General features: G+C 37.4%; 1 protein-coding gene across 1 annotated transcript in view; it reads right to left on the reverse strand.

The window, feature by feature from the left end:
• Positions 1 to 9,364: 9,364 nt before the first annotated feature.
• The window catches only part of C1H16orf87 (chromosome 1 C16orf87 homolog), a 52,977-nt gene continuing 47,822 nt past the window's right edge, over positions 9,365 to 14,519 (reverse strand). Inside the window, exon 4 of the mRNA XM_056812251.1 lies at positions 9,365 to 9,879. Within this exon, the coding sequence (XP_056668229.1) occupies positions 9,794 to 9,879 (86 nt within the window). The 3' untranslated portion in view covers positions 9,365 to 9,793. The remainder of the gene's footprint in view (positions 9,880 to 14,519) is intronic.

The following is a 14,519-nucleotide window of genomic DNA, read 5'->3' on the forward strand; positions in this document are numbered from 1 at the left end:
GAGAAATTGAAGGAAAGTTTCATGGAGAAGGTGACATTTCAGGGGAGTTTTTTTTTTAAGCCTTTGCCGTCTATCTTCCTATTAATTCTAAGATAGAAGAGCAGCAAGGAAGGGCTAAGCAGTGGGAGATAAGTGGCTTTCCCAGGGACACACATCTAGGAGGTCTGAAGTCAGATTTGAACTTGGGTCATCCTGACTCCATGCCTGTTGCTCTATCCACTGTGTTAACTTTCCATCCCTCTGGTGAGTTCTAAAAGACAAATGAAAATTCAATAGGCAAAGAGGCAAGAGGGCATTCCAGGCATAAGGAAGGAGAGAGCACAGGGTTTGCTCAGGGAGCAGATAGTCAGCTATTCTGACTGGGATATAGAATAATATAAGGCTAGATGGGTAGAATAGCTCCAGAAGGTGGAGAACCTTAAATGCCAGGCCAAGAAACCTAAACTTTACTTAGTGATTGCTAGGGATTCATGAAGATGTATGAGTAATATCTACCTTTGACCCAAGGGGTTGCCATGAGCACCAAGAGGCTACCCTACTGGTGATGAGCTCCTCTGCTCTTAGGTGGATGGGATCAGGCAGACAAGAGATTCAGACTGCTGCTAACATCACACTAGAAGTCCCTCTAGCATGATAGAACCCATGATCTCCACTAGTGTAGTCTTTGGTTTTTGTTTCTATGTTTCCTTTAACAAAGAATTAATAGGGGGCAGCTAGGTAGCTCAATGTATTGAGAGTCAGACCTAGAGATGGGAGGTCCTGGGTTCAAATCTGGCCTCAGACACTTCCCAGCTGTGTGACCCTGGGCAAATCACTTGATCCCCATATTGCCTAGACCTCACTGCTCTTCTGCCTTGGAACCAATACACAGTATTGACTCCAAGATGGAAGCTAAGAGTTTTAAAAATAAACAAATGAATGAATGAATAAACAGACAAATAAATAAAAAAGAATTAATACAGGTGGAACACTAAATGATTCCTACTTTTCTGCTCCTTGACAAGTCAAACCAGGAGGCAGGGACCGTTGAATTTTCTCTGCCTTCTCTTTGGCTGTGAGGACCGGTGTGTGCAGTTTTTCTTGAGCCTGGCATCCTTTCATCTGTCTATGAGCAGGAAGTCTTTTATTTTCTTGGTTTTTCAATGCATGGTGGTGGCAGCATCAGGAAGATGCAGCTGCTCGTGTCTGAGAGGTCAAGCCATGGGAGAGATCCAGAATAGCCTTTAAAAACCCAGAGCCACCTCCACGCCACCTCAAGGTACGGAAGGATTGTGGAAGTTATGTACATCAAAGGTATGTAAATCAAAGTAAATCATTTTGATTGGCTAGAGTGCATTTTACAGTATTGAAATAAAAACTGTGTAGCATGTAGGCTACAAGTGTGGTAAGAGTTCATAGGACAAGGGAAGTCAAGGAAGAATAATAAGAATAGAGAAAGTTCCAAGGAGAAGGTGGAACTGAGCTAGCTTTGTGCAACATTTGGACAGGCAACACAGAGGGGGATAGAGGTAAAGAAGATGTAAGCAAAGGAAAAGAGGAAGGCACACCTATGCTTATAGGGTTTTGAGGAGGCTTACCTGGAAGGGTAGTTGGTTGAAAAGAGAGCTGGATTGGTCAAAATATCTGAATTATAGGAGGACCATAAGAACATGATAGAGGAGTTTGCAATTGATTTGGCCTGCAATGCAGAGTCAATGAAAGTTCTTCAGTTAGGCAGTATTGTGATTAAAGCAATGTTAAAAATGGTAGATGGTGGAGAGGGAGAGCTGGGTAGCTCAGTGGATTGAGAGCCAGGCCTAGAGATGGGAGGTCCTAGGTTCAAATCTGGCCTCAGATACTTCCCAGCTGTGTGACCCTGGGCAAGTCACTTGACCCCCATTGCCTAGCCCTTACAATCTTCCAATTACAGTATTTACTCCTTAAACTATAGAATTAGAGAGTTTGGGACATGGAATTAGGTATTCCTCATTCAGATCCCACTTCAGACACTCATTAGCTATGTGACCTAAGGTAAGTAACTTGATCTTTCTGAACCTCAGTTTCCTCATCTGTAAAATGCAGAAAATAACAGCACCTACCTCTCAGATTTGTTGTGAGGATCCAATGATGTGATATATAGAGAGCCTTTTAAAAATCTTAAAACTTTATATAAATATCAATTATAAAAGGTGATTATATCTCCTACTACAGGCAATCAGCAAATATCTGGGAACATCTAAGTAACTGCTATCACCAAAACAAAGGAATACAAAGAAAGAAGAGGAAAAAAATCCTAGAAAATGCTTATCTAGATACTTCCATTAAAAAGGTCCTATAATAAAAGTTGAAACCCCATCAGATTCACTCCCACAACACAAGCAGCCAGAGTGCCTTCAAAATAAGAAGATGGAAAATTCAAGTCAAGGGCCTTACTATCATAAAACTTTGAAGAAGGGTTATGGTCAGTGCCTGCCTGAGTTATATTGTTCTTATATTAATAGAATTTCCTGGGCAAAGAACACACACCAGAGAAAGGTAGAGCTGATTAAGGCAGTTTATAAAAGATCGGCTAACTCCCTCAGGATCCTAGCTTGGCAAAAAACAAAGATATTCAGGAATGGCACGAGAGCAGTAAGTTAATTGTGGAGACCCTAATGATCTGAAGATACTTAAGTAGTAATTAATGAGGTCAATCATTTCCACTGTAGAGAAGGAAGTACACTGAACTAATGGCAACTGCGCCTGCTTTTGCTTTTTGATAGAATAAAGCTTTCTTCCAATAATTTATCAAATAAATTCAGTCTTTTCTTCTGGAATAAATAAATGTCAAAGTCTAATTCATTTTGCCCTTTTGTGTGGGTTTGGAGATCTTTTTCTTGAAAGCTGGAAAATTTCAGCAACAAATAAAATTTAAATGTTATTGAAGATGCCCAGAAATGAACAACAACAGAAACTTTGAAGAATAATTCCACTTAATTCCAGAAAACAGGCACAAAATGGTCAATGAATTCACCCATAAAACAGAGGAAGCTTTAGCATTTAGTTTGTTTTAGGTCATCTCCCACCCTCCTTATACTGCCTCATCTTACTGGTCTCTAAAAATGTTTCATTTGATTGGCTTATCCTCACTTAATACTTTTTGCTGGAAGCACCCTAAAAACATTTTTTTAAAAAAGAAGCATAGTATTTGCACTTACATACCGCCTTCCATCCATGGATGTCAAATTGTCTTTCTGAAATATTTGCTTTCATAATTCCTCACTGAGGTAGGTAAGTATCATCACCTCCATCTTACTAGCACGTACACCAAGGACTGAGGCACTTGTACGTCTTGTCCGAGAATATAATAACCAAGGCTACTCAGGAGAAAACTGAGAACCGGACAAGCACACCAGCCCCCTCCCTAATCCCCGAGGCCTGCAATCCCTTTCTCTGCTGACCAGCTCAGTGGACTGTGTTCATTAGTACAGGGTTAAATCAGGAACCTAGGCCATTGTTTCCCTAGTGATGGATATTATATTCTGTTTCCTGCTGCACAGTCTGGACCCAGGCCTGAACCACATTTAGCCACAAGTGCATCAGCAGTGCGTGAGTGGGATCAAGTCGGTTACCAAGTAACACAAGTAGCAGGTGTCTCGTTTTCAGATAGCCTAGCAAACGCTGAAAGCTGCCCCACGAGGAGCTGCCAACTTGACAATCAGGCTTGCACAGAGCAGTTTAAGATAAAGGTGATGACGCTTTGGGGAGCTCTGGGAAACAAATGGGAACAACGCGGAGAAACCCAGAGTTAAACCTCCCAGACTTGGGGTAATCCTGAGACATCTGGAACCAGTTTATTTCCTAACAAAGTCAGCTCTTGAGAAGCTGTATAGAATAGTGGACTCAAACTCAGATAGAAGCTGTGGGGGAAACCCGCCTCATCTATGTTTTATTGTGTTTTTATATATTTTGTTAAATATTGCCCAATTACAGTTTTATTTGGCTTGTGAAAGTGTTGTGGGCCTCATGGGGCTGCAGGAAAAAAAGACCCTTCAAAGATTCTTTAAAATGCACAGAATACAAGAATTTCTGTAGGAAGCACAGAGAAGTAATAGTTTTTTTTTAATTAATGTGCAAAATGTTATACTTTACAAGATAAATGGTAGAAAAAGGATATGCAGAAAAATTATAAGGCAGCTAGGTGGCAAAGGCTTGGAGTCAGGAAGACTCATCTTCATGAGTTCAAATCAGGCCACAGATACTAGCTGTGTGACCCTTGGTAAATCACTTACCCTTTAAAAAAAGGGGGTTTTATTTCAGTTCCCTCATTTATATAATGAGCTGGAAAAGGAAATGGCAAACCATTCGAGTACCTCTGCCACAAAAATTCCAAAGGGGATCACAAAGAGTCAGACACAACTGAAACACTGAACAAAGTAAAAAAAATGAGATTTTCATGGTTTAACACATAATCCTCTTTTTGTATTCTGCTGGTATATGAAAATATGTGAAATATTTTGTGAAAAATATGAAAACATATGAAAGTAAACTTTGGGGGATATTAAGGTTCCAAATTAAAAATAAATCTTAAAAAATGTCCTTCCAAACATCTTTCTTGTTTGTTGTGTTTTAATTTATTTATTCTGTTGTGTTCTATTCATAATTCCCATTTGTGGTGCATATATTTCTGGCAAATGGAGTCTGGAGTTTAGAAGAGAGATTTGGGCCAGATATTAGATTTCAGAACCATTTATATAGAAAGGATAATTCAACTCATAAGAACTGATAAGGTCAATCATCTTTTCTATAGCCCTCTACAGAAGAGGGCTGAGGACAGAGCCTAAAATTCTTCTCTTGAAATATTTTGGATACATATTCATATTGTTTTTTTAAAAAGCTCTTTTGCTAATATTTTCAAATTTCATATTTGATATGATAAAAATAAGGTTACAAAATCATTTTTCATCTCACTTGATCCTCATAACCCCTGTGTGAGGAAGGTGCTATTATTATCCTCGTTTTACAAATGAAGAAATCGAGGGTAAGAGGATTGAAGTGACTTACCCAGTCACACAGCTAGTGTTGAAAGCGGGATTTCAACTTGAGTCTTCCTAAGTCCAAGTCCACCACTCTATCTACTGAGCCTAATCGTATTATGGTAGCACCAGCACTAAAAGAAGTAACATGAGATCCCTTACCTTCATAAGAGTTTCCTCAGCAAAACTACGAGTAAAATGCCTTGTATGGAATATAAGCTCAGTGAATATTTGATAATTGTGAATGAATGAATATATTAAGAATTGGAATTTTGCTTCCTCTATATATAAGCAACTATTTTTTAAAATTAAAACCCTTACCTTCTGTCTTGGAGTCAATACTGTGTATTGGTTCCAAGGCAAAAGAGCAGTAAGGGCTAGGCAATGGGGGTTAAGTGACTTACCCAGGGTCACACATCTGGGAAGTATCTAAGGTCAGATTTGAACCCAGGACCTCCTGAGCTACCCAGCTGCCCCCTAAGCAACTATTTTTTGTTTTTAAAAAAACCATCTAACAAATGTCTTCTAAGTGTGTGCTATATACAAGACACTGGATCTGGTGCTGTGAATAACAAGGAAAAGAAAGTCCCTACTCTCAAGGAGTTTATGGTATGATGAGAGAGACAGAGAGAGAGAGAGAGAGAGAGAGAGAGAGAGAGAGAGAGAGAGAGAGAGAGAGAGAGAGAGAGAGAGAGAGAGAGAGAGAGAGAGAGAGAGAGAGAGAAAATTTCAGATACTCTAGAATATCAGTGAAAAACAAAAACCTGCCACCAAAACTGGATAGCAATTCAGCTACTAGTAGCCCTTCTTTGGGAGTTCTGACTTTCTCTATCAGACCCCAGGAAGCTCATCCCTGGGAAACCTTCATCAGCCCTGGTATTCACACCTCATTACTACTCTCTGTCCCTCTGACTGGAGGGCAGAGCCATGAACTCTAAAGTCTCTATTTAAACAGAGGCCTCAGCACAGGCATTTATTTCCTCATTTCCCACCTGGCTACACTCCTTTAAGAATTTTCTGACTTCTCCACCATGTTCCTCTTCTCTCTCCCCCTTTTTCAACTTTTTTTTTTAAACCCTTACCTTCTGTCTTGGAGCCAATACTGTGTTTTGGTTCCAAGGCAAAAGAGCTGGGGAATGGGGGTTAAGTGACTTGCCCAGGGTCACACAGCTAGGAAGTATCTAAGGCTAGATTTGACCCCAGGACCTCCTGTCTCTGGGCCTGACTCTCAATCCACTGAGCCACTCAGCTGCCCCTTCAACTTGTCTTTTTGTGTTGTCTTCCTCCAGTAGACTGTAAGCTCCTAGAGGGCAGGGATATTTATATTCCCAAAACTTAGTACAATACCTGGTATATGATAAGAGCTTAATAAATGTTTATTGTCCCTGAACAATCTGCAGGGATCTAAAAAACACTATCTACAAGCAGAGGATAAACTGTGGGAGTAAAAACACCGATGAAAAGCAACTGCTTAACTACAGGGGTGGAGGGGATATGACTGAGGAGAGACTCTAAATGAACACTAATGCAAATACCAACAACATGGAAATAGGTTCGAATCAAGGACACACGTGATACCCAGTGGAATCGTGAGCCGGCTATGGGAGAGGTGGGGGGGGGGGGGGGGAAGGAAAAAAAATGATCTTTGTTTCCAATGAACAATGTTTGGAAATGACCAAATAAAATAATGTTTAATAATTAAAAAAAGAAAAGAAAAGAAATGAGAAGAAAAGTGATTCTAAAAAAAATAAAAATAAAAAAATAAATGTTTATTGACTACTTACCAAATAGGAATAGATCAGCATATTATTTTGTATATGATAATATGCCCCAAATTGATCAGTGATCTAAATATTTTTTTAAATTACACCACAAACAAATGAGAAGAGTTTTTACCAAGTCCTGAGAGGATATCATTGGTGTACAAAAAATCTTATGTAAAATATTGGTGAATGCAGAAATAAATTAAACATTTTTTTAGCAAGTCAGATTTATACCAAGAATTCTATGATGATGTTAAGAGAATGGCATAATAAATCTAAATAATTAACATTCACAAAATACAAAGTGCTTTCCATTTATTATTTCATTTGATCCTCACAACCATATGAGGCTGGTACTACAGATATTATCCCCATTTTAGAGATGAGGAAAAGAGATTAAGTGCCTTACCTATGGAACCTCAGCTAATAAAATGCCTGAGGTAAGATATAAACACAGGGCTCTTCTACATCTAACCCTAGCATTTTTTCCCCATACTTCTTACTTATTCTCTATTCTTCTTAAAAAGAAAAAAAAATTAATCTTATTAATAGTTACAGAAACTCTTTAATAAGATTCAACATCCCCATACATTAAAAAAATGCAAAAGAAAGGTGAGATTTTTTCCTTAACACAATAAATAACATGTATCTGAATTCATAAACCAACAACACTCTATGAAATAGAGAAAACTTAGAACCTTTCCCCCTAAGAACAAGGACAAATAAAGCCTGCTTGCTCTCAACATTATTATTTGGCACAATTCTACAAATGTTAATAATCGCAACATAAAAATATTAAGGGAATAGCATTAGTAAAGAGGAGGCTAAAAATGTGGAGGTTAAAGAGGAAGCAAATATTATAATGGTTAATTTAGAAAACCCTGGAGTAGAAATGAAAATGTTAAACAGATAATGAGTAGCTTCAACAAAGTAGTAGTATAGAAGATAAATCTACAAAGTATTCAAATTTCCATATATCACCATCAACAAAAAAGAAATTGATATAGAAATTAACAAAAAAGATAACTTTTATATATGCACAAAGGTCAGAGGGATGGTTAACATTTGGAGCAACAAAGTCAGAGTTCAAATAGCTCTTTTCTTTAAAACCTTCTGTCTTAGAATCAATACTAAATACCAGTTACAAGACAGAAGAATGGTAAGGGCTAGGCAATAGCCTTTAAAAAGATTAAGGTTTTTAAGAGATATTTGTTTCTTCTCCTCCATTAAAATGTTGGCTCTACATTATCATGTAGTTCCTTTCAAAAGTCCACATAAATTTACCTTTCTAGGTTTCTCTGGATTCTTGTATTTGATATTTCAAGTTCCTAATCAGAATACTCAGCTTTGCAGGGTAAATTACTCTTGGTTGTAAGCCTATATCTTTTGCATTCTGGAAAATTATGTTCCAATATTTCCTCTCATTTATAATAGCAGCTTCTAGATTTATGCAAACCTGATTGTGGTTCCTTGTACTTGAACTGTTTTTATTTTTCTATATATTTATGATTCTTTTTCTTTGACATAAGAGCTCCGAATTTTGGCTATGACATTCCTGGGACTTTGCTTTTAGGGTTCCTTTCCTGAAGTGATCAATGGATTCTAATTCTATTATGCCTTCTGGTTCTTATAGATATGGGCAGTTTTCATTTATGATTTCTTGAAATGTAGATTCCAAGGGCAGCTGGGTGGCTCAGTGGATTGAGAGCCAAGCCTAGAGATAGGAGGTCCTAGGTTCAAATCTGGCCTCAGACACTTCCTAGCTGTGTGACCCTGGGTAAGTCACTTAACCCTCATTGCCTAACCCTTTCCACTCTTCTACCTTGGAACCAATATGTAGTATTTATTCTAAGGCAGAAGGTAAGGATTTTTAGGGAAAAAAAAAGAAATATAGACTCTAGGCTTTTTTTTTTTTAATCATGGTTTTAAGGGAAGCAAATTATTCTCAAATTCTCTTTCCTTGGTCTGTTTTCTATATTAGTTGTTTTTGATGTAGCTATGACTCCAGCCCCTTACTCTTCTAGACTTAGGCTGGCACATCTTCTCCTCAGGATTCTAAGGGTTCTCCCAAAGGGTTGAGATGAACTTACTGTTATCAAGTTGAGACCCCATTCCAATGTATTCTCCCTCACTGTTGACAAGTAGTCCTTAACTCTCTAGTTTTATTTAACCAATTAATATTGATTAGCTTGTACAAAGGGATATTTATTTCACAGATACAGCAAGAACAGAAGTATAAATATTTCTTTCCAATACTTTAGGGGCACACTATTCTTTATGTCATCTCAGTCTCTGGGGGAAGTAGATTTATATTCAACGTAGTTTCTACATATTATCTCCAACAAGTTCACAACCAAATGTGGAATCACTTGATTTCAGGAAAACCTGGGAAGATTTATGTGAACTGAGCAGAACCAGACTATTGTCCACAGTAATACCAATATTGTAATGATCATCAACTGTGAAAGCTTATCTACTATGATCAATGAAATGATCCAAGACAATTACAAAGAATCCATGATGAAAAATACTATCTACCTCCAAACAGAAAACTAATGAACTCTGAGTGCAGATTAAGGTATATTATTTTTCACTTTATTTTTCTTGGGAATTTTTTTTGCAACAGAAATTTCAAATGATTTCACATGTATAATGGATATTATATTGCTTATCTTCTCAATGCGTAAGGAAGGAGAAGAGGGAGAGAATTTGGAACTCAAATTTTTAAAAAATGAATGTTAAAACAACCACAACTAATGTGGCATCACTGTTGGATAAGTCCTTATCTCTTCTGTGGGTGGATTAAGTCTGAAAAATTATTCCTCAACTTGAAGCCTTGATGATGGACAAGTTGACCACAAAACCTAATTTGGACTCCATTCCTGGGTTTTCTGATAGTTTGCTTTTCTAATCTTTCAATATTCAGTGTTATAGCAATGTCCAATTTCTTTGCCTAGAATTGGGAAAGAATGCACACAAGAGAAACTGGAACAACAGCGGGGCTATTCACTCTCAGCTTCATGCCATCTCCCAGTGTTAGACTCGTCCCATTGTGAGACCGATAACCCATTCTCTACCAGAGGCCCTTAGCATCTTCTCCTCCTCCTCCAAAACCAGCAAGTCTGGGAAAACAAAAAGAACCTGCATATCACATCACTAACATAGCAGAACCATTTACATAGTGTCTACAATTGCCCCAAAGCTCTACAAGACATTTGCATTACATGTCATTATGCCTTTCTGAAAACAGGTACCCCCTCTTTTCCATGTGGGTTTATTTCTCTACAATATCGGATATCTCATATTTTTTTCTTTTTTTCCATTAAATTTTTTTCCTCTAATAGTTCTGTCTCATTGATTTCTCTTTAGTCTATTCTAGTTTTCAGAAAATCTATTTCTTTGGCAAGGTTTACTACTATATCTTCTCAGCTACTTATTCTCCTTTCAATTTTTTTCCTCCAGCATTCTCATTTCACTTTTTTAATCTCGTTTCATGTCTCCTAGGAATTCATGTAGTTCTTGTGGAAAACCATTTTGTTCTTTGAGAATCACTGCCTTAGATATAATAGATTCTTCTTTAGAGGCATCTGTATAATTGAAAAAATTATTGATACATCTATTTTCTTTGACCTATGCATCTCTGTAGTTTTAGTTCTTCAAGTGGGGCTTTCTGCCAGGGCCGTTTCCTGCCTCTCTTTTTTTTGGAGGGCTGGTCATTCCTGCCTGATCTTGCTCTAGGTTCCCTGTGTTTCTTCTCTGATTTCTACCTTTCCAGAATTGTTTTCCTGAATCACTGAGTATTAGATTAGTATTAGATCTCCAGGGCTCTCTTTGGCATTTCAAGATAGAGTGTTAGGGATTACAGAGCCCAGGGGACAGGGTTGTCCTGGTCTGAGCACTACAGCTCTGTGTGAAACATTGCTTCCTACTGCCACTCCCTGGGACTTCTGAGGTCTTCACCCTGGGATTTTCTCAGGGGCCCCCCTGCTCCTGTAAACCAACTGGAAGGAAGTGATGCTATTTTGGTTGGGGTGGGGTGGAGGACAGGTGAATTTTCCTATTACCCCATGGCTTCTGGTTGGCTTTTTGTTCAGTTCTAGGTAGAAAAAATCACTTGCATTGATAAATTATTATTTGGTTGATAAAAATTTCACAGTTTTTCTGGAGTAGCTATGTGGAAGCTGGGTGCTTTATCTCCCATTATGGCAGCCATCTTGGCCAGAAGTCTGTACTGCAAGTTCCATTGTGTCACCAAACTGCTTTAGAGATCTGCCATGTCCACGACTAGGTAGATGATAATCCTTTTATATTCTGCATTGATCAGACATTTGAAATGTGTTTTGAGCACCACAATTTAGGAAAATCATTGGTCATTGGGAGAATGTTTAGAGAGAAATGACCAGTATGGTAAAGAGCTTCAAAGATTCACTCAAGGAACTTGAGTTGAAGATATGAGGTAGAGGCGATTGGGGAAAGGGACATAAAAGTTGTTCTCAAGTATTTGAAAAGCTGTCATTGTAGAAGGGAGATCAAACTGACCAAGTAGGCAGATTTTTGTGGCAGTGGGTAGAAGTTACCAAAGGAGGCATATAATGGTAAGGTTAAACTTTCTAATCTAGGTGGTTGCAATGGATAGAGTTAAGAGGTCAGGAAGTTTTGAGTTCAAATATGGCCTATAAGGGGGAAAAGGAGTTATTTTTAAAAGGGTTGGACTTGATTATTTAAGAGTGTGGTCACCAGGAATTTAATTAATTCCAAAGAGATTTTTATTTACAATTTACTTAAAAAATGAAGAAAGAGTGAAGCAAGAAATCAGAGAGAATAAGGCAAGATATCTAGCCTGAGCACTAAGTAATATACTCCCGGCCCCTCTGGGCAGGGAGAATTAGTTTCAACCGGCCTCAGCAAAGCCAAGGAACTGGGAAGTGTCTCTCAAGAGTAGGTCTCTCCAGAGGATAGTTTTTTTTTTTAATCCAGCAGTTAAGAGTCAGCCTTTCACTCACCACATGTCAGTCCAGTCAGCAGATTCTTCTGCCCCTCTTCACCAACCTCAACTTGAAAGCAGGAAGAATTCTTCCAGACTCCACTTCCAAAAACAATTAAGAACTCAACTCACAGGAAATAATACCTCCTTTTCAAGATGCTTCTTTTGCATCACTTCCTGTGTCTTCCCCTAATTTTACGTCTACCAATCACAGTTGATGCTTTGTTTTAGGACTGCCCAGAAGGAAGTCAGTCGATTCTGATTCATCATCCACTATTACACACTGTAGGTCAAAGACCTTCCCCACTCAATGTGTGAAATGGGGTGTTTTCACCTTTGGTGATTAAATCTAAAAATGGGTAGATCTCCATACTTAACTTTTAAGTACCGTGTTCTAAAAATAGACAAGGATTAAAATTTAATCTTCACAATCAGGGGAGAATTATTTTCATTGTTATAATCAGGGGAGTGTTAAATTTAATCTTCACAGGCCTTAGACACTTAGTAGCAGTGTGAGTTTAGGAAATTCACTTAACCCATTTACTTCAGTTTCCTTATCTATAAAATGAGAATACTTCCTTCCTATGGTTGTTGTGAGGATCAAATAAGAAAATAATTGTAAAGTGTTTAAAAAAATAGTAAATACTATATAAATGTCAGCTATTGTTTTTTAATTCTTATTAACAAGCCACTGGGGTGCATGGGGTACTCAGGGAGGAATAATATCTTTGGTATGGAGGGCTTGTTGTGCCCTCCTAGGGCAGCTCTCCAGCCTCTGACCCTCACCTGACACCCAGCTCTCACTTGTGGCTCCCCGTAGCTGCTAGCATGCGGCAGCGGTCACACCCCAGGCAACGACTTTGACAGGCCGGCTAAACTTTGTGAGGGTAGCCATCGGGTCGACGTAGACCCCTGGTGAACCAGGGCTTTGCTTACCCAGCATGTGAAGACTATTTCGGCAGAACAGATGGAAGAAACCAACAAGAAGGTTCAACGGCTGAGATGGTGACGCAGCAAAGCACTGTGGAGTGCTTAGGGCGTGTTGGAGCACAAAAGACAACACGGTTATCCAATGCAGCTGAGGAAATCTCCAGGTGTAACGACTTTTCGTGCCACTGGACTCAGGCTTCCAACGCCAAGAGAGTGGGACTGTCTCTGTGCATCGACTTTTCCACTTAAATCTTCACACACAAGTATCTTTGTGCACAAAAATGCACAAAGACAATCGTCATCCTCGGTTACTGAGAGACTACTACTACTACTACTACTACTACTACTACTACTAACAAGCCATTAGAGCTATCTCAAAATTTTCTCTTCATTGGAAGTCTTCAAACAAGCAAAGTCTGGATGATCACTTGGTAGGTACATATATTGAAAAGCAGATTCCTATTCAAATACTGCATAGACTCTATAGTCTATATGAAGTCCTTTTGTAATCTGAGTTTGTAATAGTCTCTGAGAGCCAATTTTTTAAAGCATTCAAAATAATGAAAAAACATATTAGATATCTTAGAACTAACCTACAAGATTTATGCAAACATAACTATAAATTTTTTCAGAAATAAAAGAATTAAATTATTAATTATTCTGTGTAAATGATTAGGTCAAGCTAAAAGAACATTACCCAAACAAATTTATAAATGTTTTACTGCAATGATCAAAATTTTAATGGTTATATTTCATATGACTTGATAAAATAATTGCAAAATTCACATGGAAGAACAAAAAAAATCAAGAATATCAAAGAAATTATGAAAAAGTAGGGGTTAAAGAACAAGAATTTATACCCTCATCTTAAATTATACTATAAATCAGTAACTTACTATAGAAAAATAGATCATGAATAGATAATGAGTTAGAAGCAAATGCATACAGTAGTCTAATGTTTGACAAACCCAGGATCACAATATGCTGGGGGGGAAAATATTCATTATTCAACAAAATCCACTGGGAAAACCAGGTTGCAGTTTAGCAAAAATTGAGAGCAAACCAGCATTTCACATAATCCATTATAATGAATCCCAAATGAATCAATACCTAATTTTTTCAAATAATAAAGAAGAGGAAAATGGATTATTTTATCTTTCACAACTATAGAGAGAACAAATTTTTAAGTCACTCTAAGTTAGAGTTAATTATAAAAGATAAAATATTACTTGTCAGCTCTGGGAAGGAGGAGGGAAGGAAGGAGGGAAAGAACATGAATCACATAACCATGGAAAAATATTCTAAATAAGTAAATAATTTTTTAAAAGATAAAATAGATTAAATTATAAAAAACTAAAATTTTTGCACAATAAAAAGCTATATAATCAGAAGAAGGAAATAGGCAAGGTAAAATTGCTAAGCATTTCTGATAAAAGTATATAACATACAATCTACAAGAAAGTAACACAAATTTATGAGTAAATCATTCTTTAGTAGAGGATATTATTAGTTATAATTATATATTCTAATTATTTGGAATAATCAGTATTAATAATAAATTTATTCTATTGCTAATAAATAGTAATTATATCAATAATAAACAATACAAATACTGATAATAATTAATAATGTTTGCAAAGCCTTTTACAGATTTTGGTTTTCATTCTCACAACCCTGGGAGGTAGATGCTATTATTATCTTCATTTTACAGATGAGGAAACTGAGTCTACCCCAGGGTCACAACAACTAGTAAGAATCTGAGGTAGGATTTGAATTCAAGTCCTCTTCACTGTGCTACCTATTTGCCTCAAAATTTTAAAATGACCCTTGAGATTCTACCCTAGATCA

The sequence above is a fragment of the Monodelphis domestica genome, chromosome 1, assembly GCF_027887165.1.
Source record: "Monodelphis domestica isolate mMonDom1 chromosome 1, mMonDom1.pri, whole genome shotgun sequence".
In the NCBI taxonomy this organism is placed as follows: domain Eukaryota; kingdom Metazoa; phylum Chordata; class Mammalia; order Didelphimorphia; family Didelphidae; genus Monodelphis; species Monodelphis domestica.